This window comes from Carcharodon carcharias, chromosome 2, assembly GCF_017639515.1.
Source record: "Carcharodon carcharias isolate sCarCar2 chromosome 2, sCarCar2.pri, whole genome shotgun sequence".
NCBI lineage: Eukaryota > Metazoa > Chordata > Chondrichthyes > Lamniformes > Lamnidae > Carcharodon > Carcharodon carcharias.
In genome coordinates, this window is record NC_054468.1 from 60,758,415 (window position 1) to 60,782,888 (window position 24,474).

Consider the following 24,474-nt stretch of genomic DNA (forward strand, 5'->3'; position numbering starts at 1 on the left):
AAGACTTTGCCTTCTAGGGCCAAAGGGAATGGTGACGGGGTGAGATAAGAAACAAAGGAAGAAAGGCCCAGATCTCTGGATCGTCAGAGACTGGACATATAACCCAAGATGCATGTTGGGACTCTGCGGAAGAACCAACGTGCTGATCTCTTTGGGAAGTTCCCAGGAAGTTTGAACTTCCGATGGGCAATTACACTGGTCCCTGGGATCCTCCACAAAAGTCTCCAACTCTTGAGTTAGAATCAGAGACTTCAAACAGTTCTGACATACTTGCCTGAATAGTTACCCAGGAAATGTTAGACAGAAAAGTCCCAGTCTTAACTCCTGGGTAACTACAGAACTAAACTCCCCAATCACTCACATTGGCCCTCAACTCCCCCCCCCCCCCCCCCCCCCCCGGCCACCCTCTGCCCTGTGACTATGCCCTTCGACCCTCCACAACTATCCTCCCCCCGATGCCCTGACTATCCTTTCTGACCCTTCCAACTACCCACCCTGACACCCCGGACTATCCGTCTTGTCAACCTCACCCAGCTAAAGGCTAAGCCTACCCACGTGTCACCCTACCACACTACCCATTAACCCGCTTACCACCCTACCTATTCATTCATTCATTCACTCACATATTCACTAGCATTCACACTGATCATTTAGCCTTACCTTAGTGCACCTGTCTTTGTTTATTCTTCATTGGATGTGGGATCGCTGGCAAGACCAGCATTTGTTGCCCATCCCTAATTGCACTTGAACAGAGGGCAGTTAACAGTCAACCACATTGCTGTGGGTCTGGAGTTTTTGTAGGTCAGACCAGGTAAAGATGGCAGATTTCCTTCCCTAAAGGACATTAGTGAACCAGATGGGTTTTTAAGACAATCGATAATAGTTTCATGGTCACCATCACTGAGATTAGCTTTCAATTCCAGATTTATTAATTGAGTTTAAATTCCACCAGCTGCGATGGTGGGATTTGAACCCATGACCTCAGAATATTAGCCTGTGGCTGACATTACCATTACACCACCATCTTCCCTAGTGCCATGAAAAGGGGGTGTGTCTAGCCTTTCCCTCTGATGCTACTCTACTGCGATGGAATTTTCCAATGGACCGTATGCTCTGGATTTCCAGAGAAGCCAAGCTTAGAAGACCCAGCCAGAAATGCGGAGGCTGCATCAGGGCAGAGAAAAATAGTCAGAGTGACAATCTGACAGTGAGTGCTGCTTCGTGGAAAATCCGGGTCTAAGATGTGCTGAGAGCAGGTGTGCTACAGATTGAAAAAAAAAGAAAACAACCAAAGGAAATGAAACAAAATGGAGCAAAGATCATGGTTTGAAATCTTTGAACTCAGTGTTGAGCCCTGAATACCACAAAGTGACTAATCAAAAGATGAAGTGTTGTTCCTAGGTTGCATAGTTCTTTTTAAGACTGTCTTTTTAAGACTGGAGATTGACCTCCTTCTGTTTCTATGCGTGGTCGTTTGCCCTATTCACTTAGATTCCAGGTGCTCCCACGTGTTGCCGTTATCAGCTCACACTGCAAGCAACTTGCCAAACGAAAACCTGTACCATTTCAAGGGCAGGTCTAACTAACAGCAGATACCATTAATTGCCCTGCTGCAGCAAAAACTGGACCATTATGGTGAGACTATCTGCATTAAACGCTTTTCGGCCCTTCAAAGTTTGCTCTTTGGTTGCTTTGTTAGTGGATAGCAAATTCATTGCTTTGGGCAAATGATATATGCACAAGGCCAAGATGTGACATAATTTGGACCAATATGAACTTTATTTGCATGATTAGTGTCAACACTACCAGGGGAAAACAAATCATGGAATTTGTTTCAAACACTTAATGAAATTTTGTGGGGTTTTTTTAGAATCTTTTGGATATTAAAGTACTAAAAAGAGGATACATTGACCCAAACAACCTTAAATTTGGAGAAATAAGGATCTTTGGCATCAAGAATGCTCTGGCATCTGTCATTGTGAAACATGGACAAGGTGTCACAACTTTATCACCAGAAAATATCAATTATAATGCAAAGACTAAGGTAATGGAAACTTTCTTATCTGAATAATTGTTTCTTTAATTAAGTACATCCAATATTCATTGAGCTTTAACTGTCCCATTCTGTGTTACTCAGTCTGAACAACTGTATTTTCTTTTAACCTATAACACTTAGTTGTCAAAAAATATGTTAATTCATGCTTCTCCTTTACATCTTATTTGTAGCAGAGCTAACTGATTCCAGGATTAACTTTGATCTCAAGCTTTGAATCTAATGTATGCATGAATCAGAATTAAGATAAGACTGTCTTGTGGGAGAAGGTGATCACATCAAAATACTTTCAAAGATCTTTGAGTGATACTTCTTATTTGCAAAGCAAGATCCCATAGATTTCATTGTTGCTCATTGCTTGAATGTGATAAAGAGAAAGATGCACATATCTTTGGACATTGTTTCTGAACTATTAGTATTTTCCTGTAAAATTGAGCCTTTTTTCTTTGTCAGACCATATCCTGTATTGAGAGGTTAATCTGGAGTGCAACCTTTCATAACATTCTTTAATCTGATAATGATTGTCATAAACAATGCCTTTATCAATTACTTTGTTTTATTTGATGATGTTGACCGACTGCCTTTTAATGATAAAATTCATGGAACCATAACACAAGTAAGAAATTAATTGTTACTGCAACCAGTCACGGCTTTATAGCTACACTAGGTATATTTATATTAAAATTAAATGGATTACATTTTTTTAGTTGATTAGGTTTTTCACTGTGACAAGAATTCCTGTTAGGAAAACATTAGGATGGAATTTCTGCCCACCTGTGTGCTCCAGAGACAGATTAATTTGAACGTTGGTGGTGGGCACCCAGCTGCATTTTCTGGGCCGCGTATGTTCAGTGGGGGGAGGAAAGTTGTTGTGATCAATGGTACCATGTAAAGCAGAAAATAATTGAAAAACTTTGTCATTTCCGTTCATGTGATTGATTGAACTGAGCCTGACAGGCATTTAAATTCTAAGCTGGCCATCCCTCTCCCACACCTTAATAGCACTGGATGACAGATTGCAATGATGTTCTTGATATCCAATGTTACTAAGGTTGCTAATGACTAGAAATCCATCAGTTAAAACTCTCCTGCTAATATCTGGCGATTTGCGTGTGCTCCACCCAAATACGGGCAGACACCATTTCCAGTGGAAAGATCGAAAAGCTGAAGAACCAACAGAATAATTTATGGACACATTTCCATTCCTGCCTATCTAGAAACTTCAAAAATGGATGCTAATTCAGAGGAAAATCCCTGCTCAAAATCTAAGATAATAGAACTCTCAAACACAAGAGAAACTCTAGATACTGGATGAAGTTTATGCTTTAAAACTATTATTGGTAATAATACTGAAAAATTGAACTATTGTAATTGGAATTCTTAAGTGACCCTTGTGTTTTTCTTTGTATAGGTTGCTCAGCTGACAGGTCTTCAACTAGAACTAGGAGAATCATATTCAGTACAATGGAATTCTTTAGTATTTGAGAAGATTGACTGTCACCCTGAAGAAAATGCAAATGAAGCTGCCTGTATAGAGCGAGGTTGCAAATGGGTTGTAAGTAATGCAAAAGCAGAAAATTGCTTTGAGAGAAAATGTTAGTTTATTTAATATATACACACACATACATAAACGCACACACACAGTTGTATATATTGTGTGTGTGCACATATTTAGAAATTATTTTTAAGATTCAGTTTTATACTTAACATCATCAGTTATGAGGAAAATTTCCCATTATTGATTACATTCCAGCCAGCTCAAAACTGCATGCAACATTAAAGAATTCTTATCGACAGCCAGATGAACTGCTTCTGTAGACTCTGTGTGAGTATGGGAACAGTTGTAGAGTTGTACCCACTTCTACATAAGCACCTTCAGACAATTTCCACTCCAGGAATGACAGAACCAGTGGCAGTCAAGGTTATCAGCTGTCTTCAATATCAGATAATAACTGACATATAGTTTAGCAAGGAAAAACTTGCAGTGACAAACATGGCCCCAACTTTAAGTTGGCGACCTGCTGGAAGTGGGGAAATCCAGAAGTGCACAAGAAACCTGAAAGTAAGTGCCCCATGTCTGTTGGTCCCTTTTAAATCCAGCAACTGCATTACCATATTATTATTGGATTTTCTGACCAATTAGCTTGAGTGTGTGTGATGACAAACCAAATGGGTTGGTTTCAACTCCAGTATTTAAAGAGACACAAAAGACATGAAATTTGATGGATTTTGGAGTTGGCAACAGAACAGAAGAACTTGATAGAATGGACTCCACCTGTTCAATGGCTGTGCCTCATTTTAGTGACATCTCCACGATTGTGTTGCCAGGAGTTGTAAGGGCCCATGGGGGATATTCTTCCCTACTTGCAGGAGGAAGGAGCCTGCTGGTGAAACAAAGAAGGCATGGTTGGAGGTTTCTCATGAGATCAGCTGCGGAAGTGTGATGCTCCACTCATGGATTCAATGCTAAAAGCAGTTTGATGAGAAAAATGAGTACAGTGACACAATCACCTAAATCCTGATGTTGGTACCTTTTCTCAGAGATGTGCATGCCAACAGTCTTGTTAGAGTATCCTCCACAAACTCCAGGTACAAAGTGAATTCTACTGGTCACTGAATGAAATGGTCAAAACATTTTTGTTACCGCAATATTAGCACATCCACGCCTGCTCCCCTGCACTATTGACTTGCCTTACCTCCTTTGGAGGAGAATGCTCACATTGCACAGGAACAGAAAACCATGAAGAGAGCTAATTTTTTTGTCTGATCCTTGTTCCCTCCCTTGAAGAGAACAGTTAAGATCTTAGTGAGATCTGTTGTAGAGGGCATGGCCACAAAGAATGCAAAGACACTGTCAGCAGCACTATAGTCAGAGCAATGGAGAAATTATGACCACTTGACCAGTTTCAGCACTGTTCTAGATGTTCACCATTCCCTACATTCAAACAACAACGAATTCCCATTTTATTTAGGCAATTGCTCTCTTTGGTACTAAAAATGGCGGGGGTGTGGAAGTCAGTGTGAACAACATTGTATGGATACAGGGTCCTCATTTGTATTTTTGTATTCTGAGTTGGTGGCCGCTTTTTACTTAGAGAGAAACAGGGCAACAGAGGCTTCAATGATACATTCTGGGGTAGTCTTCAGAGTTATATGATCCCACACCATCACCTTCTGAAGGGCAATTTGGGATGGGCAATATATGCTCGCCTAGCCAGTGATGCCCACATCCTATGAAAGAATAAAAAAAACTAAAGGTAATACAAATGTGAATAGGGTTGTTAGCAGAAATATTATGAAGGTAGAAATAAGTGATCTTTGTGAACAACAGGGTGTGAGGATTGAAGCTCAGCTCTGGTTTAACCAGAGTGCCATGATTCTGGATTGTCTCCTTAAACATGAGTGAATGGCTGGGGAAGTGGATGAAATCATTGGCATTAAGGGAGAGGATTTTATTGCAAAAGCAAGTACTAATCGTTTTGATCTTTTCATTGATCACTTGAAGGAAGTTACAACTCTTCCATGACTTGATATAAGACTGATGGTCTCAAAGCATGATGGTGAATGTTGAATCCAGAGTGATGATAGAAAGCTAGAGCTGGTTGTCACTTGTGTGCATATGGAAGTTAACCATATGGTCAGACCGAATCTTTGATGATTTACAAGATAAGTTGTATGCCATATTTGTTGAGTTTTGCAGCTGTCAGATTTGAGGGCATTAAAATGGCGACTGTATTGTGAGCAAGTAGCATTGGAGATGTGGAATGGTGAAGTATTAATTAAGCAAATGGGCGGTGGCCCTTGTGTCATGGCAATTGGAGGAAATGAGATGGGGAATTGGGGTTCGATGATGAACTAGTAAGGAAGCTTGGGAAAAGTTTTTTTTCTGTTGGTAAATGAGGAAAACTGTGATTATGGGAGGTTATGGGACTATGGGTGAAGAAGGGGACAAAGAATCAGTCAGAAGTAGCCACCAGTGATTGAGACCTCAAAGGCTGTGAGGCCTCTTGAAATGACAAGGTGTGGATATGGATGCGGGGTGATTATTGGTGTATGAAATAGTGATAACATGCACAGAGAAATTTGGGAAGAAGGGCTGAGGTGTTTAAATGTAGGAGGAGGCACTGAAGATAAGGAGTTGCTTGGTGTTGAGGGAGTATATCTTGTGAGAATGTTAACGTGGCTCATAAAAGCATGATATGCTTTGAAATGAGAAGCAGGAGGTATGAAAGAGAAATGTGGTATATGGGCCCTTGAAAGAAGATAAGATGTCACATATGTAAGGGGAGAAGCCAAGGCAGGATTTGACAAAGTGGTTTGTGCCTTGATCACAGCAATTTGGGTGGGGATGGAATGTATGGTCAGGATGGGAGGCTTCAGTAACTGGGAAGGAATTGTCATCCAAAGGCTAGATTCTGTCAGTGTCAGGAGATCAATAAAATCACTCACGATGAAGTTATGAATCGCAAGATTCTAATTCTTCATGGAGCAAATGTTGTGGAGGAGGATATAGAGCATGATTAATATCCCAGCAGTATTGTCAGGAGGGATAATGGATGATAGTTGGATTAGGACGCAGTGAGAGAATTTAACCCCAAGGGAAGGCTAGGTGGGAAGATAAACAGGTGCAGAAGTTGAGGCAGTTGGGGTGGAGTGGTGGAGCTGGAGAATGTGAATAGGTGCATGGTTGAGGGGTGAGGGGAAGTGAGGATGAAAGCAAAAATAAAAGCAAAGAACTGCGAATGCTGGAAATCCAAAACAAAAACAGAAATACCTGGAAAAACTCAGCAGGTCTGGCAGCATCGGTGGAGAAGAGCACAGTTGATGTTTCGAGTCCTCATGACCCTTCAGCAGAACTAAGTAAAAATAGGAAAGGGGTGAATTATAAGCTGGTTTAAGAGGGGGTGTTGGGACAAGAAGAGCTAGGTAAAGGGCCAGTGATAGGGGGAGATAACCAAAAGATGTCACAGACAAAAGAACAAGGAGGTGTTGAAGGTGGTGATATTATCTAAAGGAATGTGCTAATTAAGGGTAGAAAGCAGAACAAACAAGGTACAGATAGCCCTAGTGGGGCTGGGATGGGGTGAAGGAATATTAAAAAGACTAAAAGGTGGAGATAAAACAATGGATGGAAATATATTTAAAAATAATGGAAATAGGTGGGAAAAGCAAAACTTATATAAATTATTGGAAAAAGCAAAAATATGGGGGAAAAAACGGAAAGGGGGTGGGGACGGAGGAGAGAGTTCATGACCTAAAATTGTTGAAATCAATATTCAGTCCGGAAGGCTGTAAAGTGCCTAGTCGGAAGATGAGGTGCTGTTCCTCCAGTTTGCGTTGAGCTTCACTGGAACAATGCAGCAAGCCAAGCACGGACATGTGGGCATGAGAGCAGGGTGGTATGTTGAAATGGCAAGCAACAGGAGGTCTGGGTAATGCTTGCGGACAGACCAAAGGTGTTCTGCAAAGCGGTCACCCAGTCTGCGTTTGGTCTCTCCAATGTAGAGGAAGCCGCATTGGGAGCAACGAATGCAGTAGACTAAATTGAGAGAAGTGCAAGTGAAATGCTGCTTTACTTGAAAAGAGTGTTTGGGCCCTTAGACAGTGAGGAGAGGGGAAGTGAAGGGGCATGTGTTGCATCTTCTGCTGTTGCATGGGAAGGTGCTGTGGGAGGGGTTTAAGGTGTAGGGGGTGATGGAGGAGTGGACCAGGGGGTCGTGGAGGGAACAATCCCTATGGAATGCCACAAGGGGTGGTGAAGGAAAATTGTGTTTGGTGGTGGCAGCATGCTGCAGTTGGTGGAAATGGCAGAGGATGATCCTTTGAATGCGGAGGCTGGTGGGGTGATAAGTGAGGACAAGGGGGACCCTATCATGTTTCTGGGAGGGAGGAGGTGTGAGGGCGGATGCGCGGGAGATGGGCCAGACACAGTTGAGGGCCCTTTCAACCACCCTGGGTGGAAAACCTCGGTTAAGGAAGGAGGAGGACACGTCAGAGGAACTGTTTTTGAAAGTGGCATCATCAGAACAGATGTGACGGAGGCGAAGGAACTGAGAGAATGGGATGGAGTCCTTACAGGAAGCGGGGTGTGAGGAGCTGTAGTCAAGGTAGCTGTGGGAGTCGGTAGCCTTGTAATGGATATTGGTGGAAAGTCTATCACCAGAAATTGAGACAGGGAGGTCAAGGAAGGGAAGTGTCAGAGATGGACCACATGAAAATGATGCAGGGGTGGAAATTGGAAGCAAAATTAATAAATTTTTCCAGGTCCCAACGAGAGCATGAAGCAGCACCAAAGAATGTGTTGTGGGAGGGGGCTGGAGTAGGACTGGAACAAAGAATGTTCCACACATCCCATAAAGAGACAGGCATAGTTGGGGCCCATGCGGGTACCCATAGCCGCACCTTTTATTTGGAGGAAGTGAGAGGAGATAAAGGAGAAATTGTTCAGTGTGAGAACAAGTTCATCCAGACGGAGGAGAGTAGTGGTGGATGGGGATTGTTCGGGCTTCTGTTCGTGGAAGAAGCAGAGAGCCACCAGACCATCCCGGTGGGGTATGGAGGTGTAGAGGGATTGGATGTCCATAGTGAAGAGGAAGCGGTTGGGGCCAGGGAACTGGAAATTGTTGATGTGACGTAGGGTGTCAAAGGAATCACGGATGTAGGTGGGAAGGGACTAGACTAAGGGAGAGAGAAGGGAGTCAAGATAGCGAGAGATGAGTTCCGTGGAGAAGGAACAGGCTGACACAATCAGTCTGCCGGGACAGTTCTGTTTGTGGATTTTGGGTAGGAGGTAGAAGCGGGCCGTCCGAGGTTTGCGACTATCAGGTTGGAAGCTGGAACAAGGCCCGAACAATCTACAGCTTTCCACCCCCCCTTAAACCAGCTTATATTTCACCCCTTTCCTATTTTTACTTAGTTCTGTTGAAGGGTCATGAGGACTCGAAACGTCAACTGTGCTCTTCTCAAGCAATGCTGCCAGACCTGCTGAGTTTTTCCAGGTATTTCTGTTTTTGTTTTTGTTTTGGAGTGAGGATGAAGACAGGTGAACAGGGGAAAGCCTAGAGACTGTGGAGAGGGAATGGAAGTAGGGGACTGGAGCCCAGTGTAGTAGTTAAAATGTATGCAAAATGAACATGGGAAACCTTAGGTTACATAGAACCAGGGTAAAGGGCTAGGTATTATAGTGAAGGTCATTTGCAAAGGACTTGTGCGAGGTAGTCAGCCAATCCACATTATAATGGTTTATTTAAGGAAAAGATTTTCTAAGCAGTGTGTTGCAGTGAGGTTCATTATGGAAATTAACAGACAGAGTTAGGGTTCAAATTGGAAATAGAGTTCCTGTGGCAACCGAAAGAGGAGAGAAATTTAAATTTAGGCCCCAAAGATCTAAGAAGTAACCTCTGCAGGAGTCTACTCAAAACCTTGCTCATTTTAACAGTATACCTCTCTGCTTCATTTGTTTTAGCCAACTTCTTAACCAGATCCTGATGAAGCAAATCTAATGTGCCAATCTATGAACTGTTCGGTTGAGCTATGCATAGAACATTAAGAATATTGTGCTCCTCAACTTCAAAAAACCAGAGCCTATACTGGCTGAGCTTATATTGTGTTTATATTGAGTCCTGGCTGATGGAACTGAAACAGTTGTACAGGATACATTGCAAACAAATGAAAAGCAAATACTAGGGAGATAAACCTTAATCAATGGTAATTTGATGTTAATTTTGACACGGTGGGATAGTGGAAATATCATCGGACTGGTAATCCAGAGGCCCAGGCTAATGTTCTGTTGCAATGGCTCAAATCCTTCCAGGGAAGCTGATGGAATTTAAATTAAATTAATCAGCTGGAATTGAAAAGCTGGCCTCATTAATAGTGATCATGCAACCATTGTCGATTGTTGGAAAAACACCATCTGGTTCACTACTGTACTGTTAGGGGAGGAAATCTGCCACCCTCACCCAGTCTGGCCTACATGTGACTCCAGACCCACAGCAATGTGGATGACTCTTAACTGCCCTCTGAAATGGCCTAGCAAAACATTCAGTTCAAAGTTAATTAGGGATGGGCAATAAGGGATGGCCTTGCTAGCAACATCCACATCCCATGAAAAATTTTTTAAAAATGTTATTTAGCAGGCGCAACTGTGAGCAAGATGTATAAGACGGTGTGTCTAATTCCAGCCTAGAGTTTCAGTGATGCTGCAGCCATCTTTTAGGAGCAAAACCATGCCTTAGATTCCAAAATGCTCCGTTGGGTACCCGCATGGAACTTTAGATCATGTGGCTCCGGAAGCACCCAAGGTGCAGGCTAGAACTATTTAAGAAAAAAACCTTCATTAAGATCCTATGCTTATTGTAAGACAATTTTCTGATATTGTTGTGCCCTAGCACTAGAATCCACAAATATCCTCATTCTCAATGGTGCAAAAGGAAAGGTTGAAGTATTTATAGCCATTTTGAGCTGGAACTGCTGGGTGGATGATCCATCTCGCCTACTCCTGAGGTCCCCAGGTGTCAATCTTTATCCAATTCCATTCACTCCATGTGATATCAAGAAACAGCTGAAGGCACTGCAAAGACTATAGGCCCTGACAACATTCTGGCAATAGTACTGAAGACTTGTGCTCCAGAACTATCCCCACCCCTAACCAAACTGTTCCAGCACAGCTATGACACTGGCATCTGCCTGGTAATTTGAAAAATTGCCCAGGTATGTCCTGTCCACAAAAAAAACAGGACAATTCCAATCCAGGCAATTTCCGACCCATCAGTCTACTCTCAGAAAAATGATGGAAGGGTTCGTGGACAGTGTTATCAAGTGGCACTTAAACAGCAATAACCTGCTCCCTGACGCTCAGTTTGAGTTTTGCCAGGGCCACTCGACTCCTGACCTCATTATAGCCAAATTTTGACAAAAGAGCTGAACTCAAGAGGTGAGATGAGAGTGATTGCCCTCATCTTCATGGCAGCATTTGACCGAGTGTGGCATCAAGCAGCCCTAGCAAGACTGGAGTCACTGGGAATCGAGGAAAACTCTCCGCTGGTGGGAGTCATACTTATCACAGAGGAAGATGGTTGTGGTTGTTGGAGGTCAATCATCTCAGTCCTAGGACATAATTTCAGAGGTTACTCATGGTGGTGTACAATCACCTTCAGCTTCATTAATACCCTTCTCTCCATCATAAGGTCAGAAGTGCGATACTCGCTGATGATTGCACAACATCAGTACCATTCACAACTCCCTAAGATACTGAAGCGGCCGGTGTCCATATTCAGCAAGGCTAGAACAACATTCAGGCTTGGGCTGATAAGTGGTAAGTAACATTCACGCCACACAAGTGACAAGCAATGACATTTCTCCAACAAGAGAGAACCTAACCATCTCCAGCATTACTGTCATTGACTTCCCTACTATCAACATCCCGGGGGTTACCGTCGACCAGAAACTGAACTGGACCAGCCATATAAATACTGGGGCTACAAAAACAGTGTCAGAGAATGAGAAATGTAAGGTGCCTAGCTCACCTCCTGACTCCCCAAAGCTTATCCACCATCAACAAGCCACAAGTCACTTGTCTGTATGAATGCAATGCGAACAACACTCAAGAAGCTCAATGCCATCCAGAACAAAGCAGTCTGCAACGATTGGCACCCCATCTGTAAAGTAAAGCGTTAACATCAGGAACAGGAACACCTGATACTGATGTACCTATAATGTAACTGTGATGCAATGTCACATGATTAAGTAACTCAAAATCTGGTAGGAAGCAAAAGTACAATCTCATGCAGAGTACTGAGACGTACACATCTGTAAAGAAATAAGAAAAGTATTTACAAATAACAGGTAGCATTCTTAGGGTAACAGGCAAACCCTAAAGAAACCTATCTAGACCCTGAACTCAAGATGAAACACCATCCACCATCTTAAACGGTCACTTACTTCGCCACCGACACACAGTAGCAGCAGTGTGAACCAGATATGAGGTGCACTGTAGTAGCAACTCACCGAGGCACCTTCAACAGCACCTTCCAACCCATGAACTCTAGCACCTAGAAGGACAAGAGCAGCAGATGCATTGGAATAGCATTGCCTGGAAGCTTCCCTTGAAGCCACTCACCATCCTTACTTGGAAATATATCGCCATTCCTTCACTGTCTCTGGGTCAAAATCCTGGAACTCCCTCCTAACAGCACTGTGGGTGTGCCAGCACCACATGCACTGCAGCCGTTCAAGAATGTGGCTCACCACCACCTTCTCAAGGGTAATTAGGGATGGACAACAAATTCTGGCCAAGCCAGTGACTGTCGTATCCCATAAAAGAATTTTAAAAAAGAATCACCATATGATAAACTCACCAACCAACTCAAGGTACTGAGAAGAATGATTCTTCAGCAGCTGTCTGGGGTTTTGCATAAACTTCTCATAAAACAAAGAAGGGCATCTGTTGCTGGGTCTTGTGAGGTGATTAGAGAATCTGCCTGTCTTGGTGGAAAAGTTGGTATGTGATGTATAAGATGCGAGCTTAGGACAGTGATGGTTGAAATACAGGTGAGTATATGGGTATGAGGAAAAGAAGGTCAAATGAAGAATGATGCTGTGATTTCATAGAAAGAGGGAAGGTAGGGGAGGGGAGTGTTGTGAGTAGGTGGCTACAGGAGGTGAAATTGTGAGCAGAGAGTAAGAGAGCAATATGCCTTGGCAATTCTGGTGAGGTTATAGCATTGCACCTGACCCCTTCTGTAACCTGCTCCCAGTAGCAGTGGAGTTTTTTTTTAATTCATCCACAGGATGTGGGCTTTGCTGGCTGGGCCAGTATTTATTGCCCATCCCTAGTTTCCCTTGAGAAGGTGGTGGTGAGCTGCCGCCTTGAACCACTGCAGTCCATGTGGTGTAGGTACACCCACAGTGCTGTTAGGAAGGGAGTTCCAGGATTTTGACCCAGTGACAGTGAAGGAATGGCGATATATTTCCAAATCGAGATGGTGAATGACTTGGAGGGGAACTTCCAGGTGCTGGTGTTCCCATCTATCTGCTGCCCTTGTCTCTCTAGATGGTAGTAGTCGTGTGTTTAGAAGATGCTGTCAAAGGAGCCTTGAAAATTGCCTGAAAGCTTTTCTGCCCTTTGAGAGGGCGGGGTGCACAGAATTTACTTCCTACTCTCTGCCACCTGCACCAGGGACACTAATGCAGAATTGAAAAACCTAGGTAACTTGCTTATATCTGGACACTTTCCCTGGTATCTGTAGTTAATGTTCAACTCTCATTTAAACAGCGTTGGCTGCTTCTGAGTGGTGATGGAGATGCCTGATTTATGATTCTTCTACCACCATTCCATGCTCCCCCACACACCCCCGCCACTCAGAAATAGGACTATAGCCTATGATTAGCAGTGACTGCACCCTTGAATCATGTTAATGAGATACCAGGACAAACTTACTGTGCTGTCTGGAACTATGTGAACAGGCATGTGCGGTGAATCGCTTACTCCCTGCGTGCCGGTGCTCAGGTACAATCGACTTTCTAAGCCTTCAAGTCTAGCCTGGCCTCTGATGCTAGTATACACATAAAATATATATTTTTATGGAAGTTGAAAATTTGTTACATTCAATATGCAATACAGCCATTCCTAAATTCTTGCATTACAACAGTGACTGTACTTCAAATAAAAATACTTAATTGACTAGAAAGCACTTTGGGATGTGCTGAGGTCAGGAAATGTGCTGTATTAATATAAGGCTTTCATTCTTTGTTTTGACCTGAGATTAATTGCGCACTAAAGGGCCTCATCCTGCTGCTGCTGGTATTCACCCAGTGGCGGGTGAGGCACTTGCTGTGCAGGAAGCCCAAAAAGTAAACCCTGTTAGGTTGCTAGTGGCTTTCAAGGGGGTTCTTTCATTTAAAGGCACTAAGTGCCTGATTGAGGGACCTGGCATTGGGAACAGGGTGGCTTGTTGAAAACCAACCCCCTGCCCTTGCTGCTGATGACCCCGCAACTCTTCTCCCATTATCATTCACTTGTGCCTGGGTCCATCAGTGATACTGGGGCTTGGTGGGTGGTGCAGCCAAGTGATGAAGAACAGCTGGCCTCTGATTACCTGGCAGCTCTTGGTGGGCGGGATATCTGTCTCTGGTATCCTTGGTCCCAGGGAAGGCCCACTGCTGCTCAGTTAAGTGCCTTATAGTGGTAAAGTGGAGTACCATGTACCTGTACGAGAATGCAAGTGGACTAACCATGTGACAGTACTGTACAATCAATGTACAGCACGGCCTACTGGCTAACTGTAAGTCTAGAGCTGGAGGTGGTTGTGGGAGCACGCAAGGATTTAGTGCTCTGCCATCTTTTGCAATAAACAGTCACAGTTTGTTCTTATGTCGGTCTCTCTCCATTATTGATAGCAAGCATCAACTAACAAGTGTATATGAAGGCATGTAACTTGAATTTATTTGACTACTTAACTCAAATACTCAAGACATAAAACTGGCGACGAGGATGAAAATAGCAAAATTATAAGACCCATGAGTGAGAATCCACAAGACGGGTGAACCAAACATTAGAAAGAGAATCTGTACTTATGTTGTAAAATAGGCAGCAGTCAGAGCAGAAAGCAGTGCTGCAGTTTTAAATTTGAAAAAAAGAGAAAAGGAAAAATAAACCCCGCAGAATTGTGATTGTGGGGATCCCACCAAAACTCAGAGCGCGAAACACAGCTCAGAAAAGCCGACAGCTCCAGAAACAGAGTTTTAAAAAAAAGGTGACTGCTCTTAAAGTGGCAATACATTTAAAGAGCTACGTACAAGAAAAATGGCTATGGACAGAAAATTATCAGAGACCCCAGAGAGAGGGAAACTCTGTAGAAGGCAAAACGTTAATCGATTGACAGTCAAGAAAGCTGCAGTTAGCCAAACACCTGGATTCGTCATTAACTGGGAAGCCCATCAGAAATGCAGTCCCCTTGCAGTCATTCACAGTGCTGCAATTGTGGTCAGTCCGTTCTACCCCACTTCAGATGGCAGGTCTCAGTATGTCGAACGCCTAGCATTCTTTTTTACCGCTAAAAACATTGCGGGGGAGGAGAAGAAGAGGGCAATTCTTCTGTCCACATGCTGGAGCAAAACGTACGTCACCTAACATCTCCGACTCAAAGACTTTTGATGATTAAAAATTGTACAAAACCATTGGCGAGCACAGCCCTCAGTCACTATGCAGTGCGTCAAGTTCAATTCAAGGAATAGGCTTCCAAGGGAGACCATAGCTGACTATGTTGCTATTTTAAAGGCATTAACTGAACATTGCAAATTCGAAAGGTCCAATAGGGATATGTTGAGAGACCGACTGATATGCGGGATTGGAGATGATACTATTCAAAGGCGTTGGAGATGATTCTATTCAAAGGTGTTTGCTAGCCGAAGCTAATCTCTAGACTTCAGTAAGGCATTCGAATTAGCCACAGCCATGGAGAATGCTATTAGAAATTCGCAAGCTGTAAGAAATACACAAAATGGCGCCGTCCATCTGATAGGGCGGGACAGACTGGCAACAAAAGGCTCAGAAACATTGGCGCCCTATGTTAAGATCAGTAAAAAGCAGCAGTACTACAGTGAAAACCCACAAAAATGAATGAGAGAAATGCATCCAGGCATCCAGTGGGTGATCGGCAATTCAAACAGTTGAATGTTTTTTCTGCCACTGCTATGGTCACATAACGAGGCACTGCAGAGATAGGCTGAGACAGCATTTTAAAGACAAAGAGAGAAATCATGAAACGCGTCTCATGGAAAAACCAGAAGAATTAGAATCAGACATCCATTCATTATATAGCCTGAAAGCGGGTAGAGCCAAGCCAATCCAAGTAGTCATTATAGTCAATTGACAACCCATTAAGATGGAAATTGATACTGAAGTGTCAATGTCTGTCATTGGAGAACATACATTCAGATATTTGAATAAAGGAATCCATCCTTTAAGATTGGAAGTTTCGGACACTAAACTGAGAGCATACACGGGTGAAGAAATAAGATTGAAAGGGTTTGTCAAGTCTCGATGACATATGGAGATCAATCTGAAAGATTGCCCACAATAGTGGTAGCTGGAGAGGGCCCCAGCTTAATAGGCCGCAGCTGGCTTGAAAAGATTAAATTGAAATGGGCTGAAATTTTTCAAATTACAACAAAAGGCTTACAGGAATTGTTGCAAAAATATGCTTCCGTTTTCAACGAAGAGTTAAGAAGGATTCGAAGGCTACAGGCCAGAATCCATATAGACCTAAATGCAACCCCCAGATTTATAAGAGCCAGATAAGTCCCTTGTGCTCTACGGGACAAGGTTGAAACCGAACTGAACAGACTGGAAAAATTGGGCATTCTACAACCAGTGAAATTTTCTGAGCAGGCAGCCTCCTTTGTAGCTTTACTGAAGCCAGACCAAAGTGTGTGTTTATGCAGCAACTATAAGCTAACTGTCGATAAAGTGGCCAAACTTGATAGACACCCAACTTTTCGAAGTTGGCAGGGGGCATCACGTATTCAAAATTAGACATGAGCTATACCTACCAGCAGATAGAGTTGGAAAAGGACCCGAGGGAATTCGTCACCATTACACACTGAGGACTATATCAGTACACATGTCAACCCTTTGGAGTCTCCTCAACGTGTGCTATTTTCCAAAGAATGATGGAAAATTTACTCCAAGAATTGCCCCATGTTATCGTTTACTTGGATGTTGTATTGGTCACGGGACTGACTGATGATGAACACTTAGCAAATCTATAAGAGATGCTCAAACTCTTCTCACAAGAGGGGGTACATTTAAAGTGAGAGGTGTCTTTTCCAAGTTAGGTTACTTGGGCCACAAGGTTGATGTGTTGGGCCTGCATCCTGTAGGAGAAAAGGTCCAGGCCATTTGCGACGCACCTGCCCCGAGAAATACCACAGAGGTTAAGGCCTTCTTAGGTATGGTAAACTACTATGGCCAATTCCTCCCAAACCTCTTAACTGTGCTAGCCCCATTATATCACCTGCTTAAGAAGACCCAGAAGTGGAATTGGCAAGCCCCGCACCAAGATGCCATCCTGAAAGTGAAGTGATTGTTTAGATTGTCGGCTTTTGTTTGTCCACTTTGACCCCAAGAAGGAATTAATTTTAACATGTGAAGCATCCCCTTTTGGAATAGGGGCTGTCCTTTCACATCAGTTGGCAGATGGCTCCGAACAACCCATTGGTTATACATCCCGCACACTCAAGTGTCGCGGAGCGACGATATTCCCAAATTGAAAAAGAGGGCTTATCTATTGTGTTTGGCCTCCGGAAGTTTTATCAATATCTCCACAATCACCATTTCCATATTATATCCGACCACAAGCCCCTACTGGGATTATTTGGAGAAGATAAAGTGGTATCCCCTATCGCATCAGCTTGCATCCAGAGATGGGCCCTAATATTAGCCACCTACAAATACATTTTTGTTCGCCGTTCAGGTAGTCAAATTGCACATGCCGATGCACTAAGCTGCCTTCCCCTGCCAGCTGATAATGGGGAGGCTCCAATTCCCCAGCATCTGGTCTTAGTGCTAAGTTTTCTGGATTCCTCTCCTGTTCAGACCAGACAAATCCCTGAGTGAACAAGCCGGGATCCACCATTATCTAATGTCTGGGAGCAGGTCTTGAATAGTTGATCAGGTGGATCTAAATCCGAGGAGATGAAGTCCTATTCTGACCGGAATGCCAGGACGGCATATTATTCTGGGGAGCAAGGGTTATTGTGCCCCCGAGGGGGCAAAGGCCGTTATTAGCTGAGCTACATAGCGCTCACCTGGGCATTAGCAGAATGAAGATGCTCACATGCAGCTATTTGTGATGGCCAGTCATGGACTTGGATATCGAAATGCTGATCAAAAGCTGCCCTCAATGCCAGCAGGTGCAAAAGCTCCCCTGCTTAGCTCCATTGCACCCATGGGAATGGCTGGGGTGGCCACGGGTGCACCTCCACATCGATTATGTGGGACCATTCTTGGGCACAATGTTCCTTTTACTGATAGACACCCACCCATTTGGAGTGGGAGTCAATGAAGTCCGGACGCCCACGTTGGCTGCCGTCATAGACCAATTGCAGCAGAGTTTTGCAGTGCATGGGTTGCCGGAGCTCCTCGTGTCCATCGACGAGACCGCTTTAACCAGCGGGGAGTTCCACAGGTTCATGACCCTTAACGGCATTAACCATATCAAAACCTCACCCTACCACCCAGCATCGAACAGGCTGAGTGGGCAGTCCAAACCTTTAAATCCGGGATGAAAAAGATGGAAGGGGATTCCATCAGCGATTGTCCCGGTTCTTGTTCGCTTACTGGACCACATAACAATCGGCATTGCCCCTGCAGAACTACTCATGAAGAGATGTCTCCGCAGCTGCCTGACACTTATCTGGTTGAATTTAGAGGGGAGGGTGGAGAAGGGGAGGCCAAGAGGCGCAGAAGACCAGGCATGATGATCATGGTCACAAAAGAACTTTCACAGCAGGAGATGTGGTCCTCGCGAAGAACCTTGGAGATGGGCCTAATTGGCTATTAAGTGAGGTGAACGCGGTAACTGGACCCCTCTCCTATAATGTATTGGTAAACGGCCAAATAATTAGACAACATGTGGATCATCTCTGCAAAAGAACGGCAGTCCCACAAGAAGAAATGCAGTCTTCATCTACGCTTGAGTCTGTTGCACGTGTAGAGGTCAGGTCACACGACTTGGAGCTACCGGTGGAGCCTGTGGGATCCGAGGGGTTTGGGGAGACAAACCTGCCAATTTCCACTGAGGAACCTAGTGGACAACTGTCCCCTGAAAAGGAGGTCTCAGAAAAACCAACCGAGGCTGTTGATCTGTGACACTCAACACATCCAAGAAAGCCTCCTGAGAGACTTGATTTGTAAATAGTTATTACTGTAAATAGTTCACATGTTATTAAGATAAAAGCAAAATACTGCGGATGCTGGAAATCTGAAACAAAAATAAAAATTGTTGGAATTGTTGGAAAAACTCAGCAGGTCTGACAGCAAATGTGGAGAGAAAGACAGAGTTAAAGTTTCGAGTCCAGATGACTTCTTCAGAACCGTTCTGAAGAAAAGTCATCTGGCCTTGAAAAATTAACTCTATCTTTCTGTCCACAGATGCTGTCAGACCTGCTGAGTTTTTCTAGCAATTTTTGTTTTTGTTTCACATATTAAGTTTGTCAACTGTATTTTTTAAGTGAAGGGGAGGGATGTGATAATGTGGAGTACCATGTACCTTTAAGAGAATGCAAATGGACGAACCATGTGACAGTACTGATCAATCACTCTACAACGTGGGCTACTGGTTAATTGTAGGTCTAGTGCTGGAGTTAGAGCACTAAATCCTTGCGTGCTCCAGCTTTCTGTTGCAATAATGAATTGCAGTTTGTTCTTATGTCGGTCTCTCTCCATTATTGATAGCAAGGATCAACTAACAAGTGTATATGAAGGCATGCAATTCGAGTTTACTTGACTAATGAACTCAGGCTCAAGACATAAAACTTATTGACACTTAATGCAGCAGTCCTTCCCGAAAAGAAGCAACATGGGTCTCTCACCAGCCCTTCAGCTGCCAGGCACGTCCTCCATCACCTCCATTAAATACTGCCCGTGATAGAATTCTTCTCAAAATTAAACCTAAAACTATAGATGCACAAAATCATGTGTAAGAGGAGAGGGGAACTTGCTGAAATTACAATCACTGGGGAACGGGATTGAGCAATCTGATGGAGCTGTGGGCTGACACGTCTTCGGGTCCTGATGGACTTCATCCTAGAGTCCTAAAAGAGGTGGCTAATGAGGTAGTAGATGCATTGGTGTTAACTTTCCAAAATTCACTATATTCTGGAAAGGTTCCACCAGATTGGAAAGTAACAAATGTAACCCCTCTATTCAAGAAGGGAGGGAGGCAGAAAACTGGAAACTATAGGCCAGTTAGTTTGTTATCTGTCATGGGGAAGGTGTTAGAATCAATCATTAAGGAGGTCATGGCTGGGCATGTAGAGAAGCTCAAGGTAATCAGGAAGAATCAGCATGGTTTTGTGAAAGGGAAATCACGTTTAACCAATTTATTGGAGTTCTTTGAAGGAGCAACATGCGCTGTGGATAAAGGAGAGCCTGTAGACATGCTGTACTGGGATTTCCAGAAAGCATTTGATAAGGTGCCACATCGAAGGTTATTATAGAAAATAAAAGCTCATGGTGTAGAGGATAACATATTAGCATGGATAGAAGATTGGCTGGCTGGCAGGAAACAGAGAGTATGCATAAATGGGTCTTTTTCTGATTGGCAGGATGTGACGAGTGGGGTCCCGCATGGGTCTGTGCTGGGCCCTCAACTTCTTACAATTTATATCAATGACTTAGATGAAGGAAGTGAAGGCATGGTAGCTAAATTTGCAGAAGACATAAAGATGGGTAGGAAAATATGTTTTGAAGAAGACATAAGGAGGTTGCAGACAGACATAGGTTCAGTGAGTGAGCATAAAATCTAGAAGATGGAGTATAATGTAGGAAAATGTGAAGTTGTTCACTTTGGCAGGAAGAATAAAAAGCAGAGTGTTATTTAAATGGAGAATGGCTGCAGAACTCCAAGATGCAGAGGGATCTAAATGTTCCAGTGCATGAATAAAAAAAGTTAGTATGCAGGGACAGCAAGTAATTAAGAAGGTTAATGGAATGCTATTCCTTATTATGAGAGAAATTGAACGTAAAAGTAAGGATGTTATGCTTCAGTTATACAGGGCATTGGTGAGGCCACATCTCAAATATTGTGTGCAGTTTTGGCCTCCTTATTTAAGGAAGGATGTAAATGTGTTGGAGATGGTTCAGAGGTTTACTAGATTGATACCTGGATCGAACGGGCTGTCTTATGAGGAAAGGTTAAACAGACTGGGCTTGTTTCCACTGGAGTTTAGAAGAGTGACGGGTGACTTGATTGAAGTATACAAGATCCTGAACGGCCTTGACAAGATGGACATGGAAAGGATGTTTCCTCTTGTGGTCACTGTTTTAAAATTAGGGGATTGCCCTTTTAGGACAGAGATGATGAATTTTTTTTTTCTCTGAGGATTGTGCGACTTTGGAACTCTCTGCCTCAGAAGATGGTGGAAGCAGGGTTATTGAATAGTTTTAAGTCAGGTAGATAGATTAGGCAAGGGATTCAAAGCTTATCAGCGGTAAATGGCAGTGCGGATGAGCCATGATCTTATTGAATGGTGGAGCTGGCTCAAGTGCTGAATGGTCTACTTCTGTTCCTATTTCATATGTTTATGTGTATGAGTAGAATTTCACTGAAAGACCGTATTTATAGTTAACTTGGGTTCATAGGGCTGGATTTTGCCGTTGGCGAGAAAGGGACCGGGGCCCGCTCGCTGACGCGGTATTACGTCAGGAAGAACCCCCGACATCATCCCGCCCCATTTAAATTTTTAGGAAGACGGGGGCACAGCAAAATCAGCTGTGCGCCTGCCGACAGGTCAATGGCCAATTGAGGCCATTGACAGGATAATCAAAACAATTAAAGGACCTGCCCGTCCAACCTTAAGGTTGGCGGGTGGGCCAGGAACCCCGGCGGGCTTCTGAAAAAACCGGCGGGATGAGGTTTCATGTTGGGTTTAAAAAAACTTAAGTAAAGTTTTAGTGAAATTTATTAACATGTCTCATCTTCTGTGACATTGTCACATGAGGGGGACATCTTAAGGATTTTTTTTATTTTTCTATTTTAAAGCTTATAAAGCTGTCAGCAATCTCCCTGAGGCAGCACTTAGCCTTAGGGAGATGTGCGCTCTTTCGTGCGCATGCGTGAAAGAGCGCACTCTCACATTTGGGGAATCCCCCGCCCACAATGGAAGTGCATAGCACTTCCTGGCAGACGTCATGCTGGGCGGGCCTTAATTGGCCTGCCCACTTAAAATGGTGGCGGGGCTCGCTTCTCCGGTGGGGATCGGCTCCCCGCCCGCTGGAGATTGGGTCGGGCCCGCCGGCCCGACAGGCAGAACATTCTGCCCATAGTGTCTAACATATGATGTGTTAAATTAAGCACTGCTTTTTATGAGGGGAATAATTTCAGTCGTCTAAAATTTAAGCAATGTTATGCAAAGTACAATAAGTCTGCTGAAATAGACTACAAAATGCTTTACACATTACTCCACTTACTGTTGTGAAATACTTAAATGTATTTAGCTAGTTTAAGCATACCTCTGTGTCTTTTTGATTTGATTTATATGAAACCTGATTTTTTTCTTTTTTGCAGAGCAATTCTAAGCCTTCTGAACCTTACTGCTTCTACGAAGACGACTATGGCTATATCCTGAATACAAACAAGAGGATTACACAAAGAGAAAATGGAATGAGTGCTGAAATTAAAAGGAATACAGCATATCCAGAGCGTTACAAAGGTCAGACCCCAACTGTGGAAATCCTGCAGGTTGATGTCACATACCTAAGTGACAATATGTTGAATTTTAAGGTAAGATTCCAATAGTAGCATAAAAGCCAAGAAGATTTGAAAGCTTAAAGTTAAATAGAAAATGTGTATTGCTGCGATTAATTTATAGTCTGCTCCTGGTAATTCAGTGTTATCCTTTGAGATAAAATATGAATTATTCAATTATTTAAATAGAATAATGTAAATAAAAATGGAAATTTGGGTTGTCAGCAGAAGGTCTTATCCACCTGGGGACTTCAGGGAGCAATTCTCTTACATTAACCTAAGCCAAGAGCAATGTGTGCTTTGTCTCCATTTTATGAAGCAGATGCATATGGAAATCTGCCACCTCTTGCAGGAGACTTGCAGCCTCATAGGGCAAATGACACATTGTCATTGGCTGCAAAGATGATCATGGCCCTGAACTTCTTCACATTAAGATCCTTCTAGCCTGGAGCAGGTGACATCTCAAACATTTCTCTGTTTTCTTTTGCTGCATAAGGGAAGTGACTGATGCGCTTCATACCAGGGAAGAGAAATTCATTATGTTCCTCTGACAAGAGGAGGGGGAGGAGTCTGCGCATGATTTTCCCAGTATAATGGACTTTCCTATGGTGCAGGTGCCATTGACTGCACACATACCCTTTGCAGGTGCTGCAGCTACATGCAGAGATGCATCGCAACAGCAAAGGGTTCCACTCCCCGACTCTAGTTGGTGTGCGACGATGCTCAGTACATCATGCCAGTGAATACCTAGTATCCTAGCAACGGTCTTGATGCTTTTATTCTGCACCCGTCCACTCTTACCTTGGTATTCGAGCCACCATCTCACATTGGAGGGTGGTTGTTGGGTGACAAAGGCTACCCACTGACTATTCGTCTCATGACTTCAGTACACATGCGGCCAGCGTGCACATAATGGGAGTCATACATCTGCATGAAACATCATCGAACAGACCAATATGCTGCTTAAGCGACGGTTTTGCTGCCTGGGTCACTGTGGAGGAAGACAGCAGTACTTGACACAGCATGTGTCATGATTCATTATAGTCTGTTGTATCCTGCACAATATCACCATCGTGTGGACACAGCCCTTGCCACCAGAGATATGGCGAACAGCTGAGGGGGAAGAGGAAAAAGAGAAGGAGGAAGGGAGAACCAATACATCATCTCTCTGGCTGGGTTGTCTATGGTTCCCTCATCCAACTAATGTTCCAGTGAACACCAGTCCAAATTCCCATTCAACAGTCACACGCCTTCCCTTCCCTCTGTTGCTGACTGTCACAGCATACTCTTGGCGACAAAGCTTAAATAAAACGCAGCACAAAGTAAATTATTCAAATCAATTTTTTCAAACAAACCATTTGATACAAGCATTAGTTAATCACTCCTGTGTATTCCCTTACTGTCAGTCTTGACTGCCCTAGTTCTCCTGGCAGTGCAAGCCCAGTGGTTGCAGGCTGTTGGAAAGCTGCTGACATTCTGTGGGGGAACATGCAGTTGGTTTTGCAGGATGGCCTCGAGCAGCTGAGACTGTAGATGACCTGGGTTCAGACTGCACGATCTTGAACTGACAAATGGCAAGTGAGATTCATGTAATCATAAATGCTGACATTTACCATCATGAAAAAAGCAAAAGCCTAGCCATTTCCACCTGATCTTGAAGTGAATTATAACCCTAGCCCCATTTTGGGTCAATTATAGATGAGGAATACTCCTCAGATGATCACTCTCACTTAAGGTTATGAAAGACAGGCCTAACAGACACTTAAATGGGTCTGAAAAATTGATCTAATTCCCCCTGAAGGAAATAAGCCACCAGAGAATATTGCTGTCTTCCAGATAGCCTTTTAAACAAGTTTTAGCTAGATTATAATAACCCAGATAGTATAAGGACCCAGGCACCTCTCCTCGATAATGTACCTCTCCACTGAAGACTATACGAAGATGGGTTCT

General features: G+C 43.5%; 1 protein-coding gene across 12 annotated transcripts in view; it reads left to right on the forward strand.

Moving 5' to 3' along the window:
- Window positions 1–24,474, forward strand: part of si (sucrase-isomaltase (alpha-glucosidase)) — a 243,278-nt gene that overhangs the window by 141,241 nt on the left and 77,563 nt on the right. For all 12 annotated transcript variants that reach the window (XM_041216425.1, XM_041216411.1, XM_041216418.1 and 9 more), the window contains 3 exons: window positions 1,871–2,044; window positions 3,465–3,608; window positions 22,345–22,560. In XM_041216425.1, the coding sequence (XP_041072359.1) occupies window positions 1,871–2,044; window positions 3,465–3,608; window positions 22,345–22,560 (534 nt within the window). The remainder of the gene's footprint in view (window positions 1–1,870; window positions 2,045–3,464; window positions 3,609–22,344; window positions 22,561–24,474) is intronic.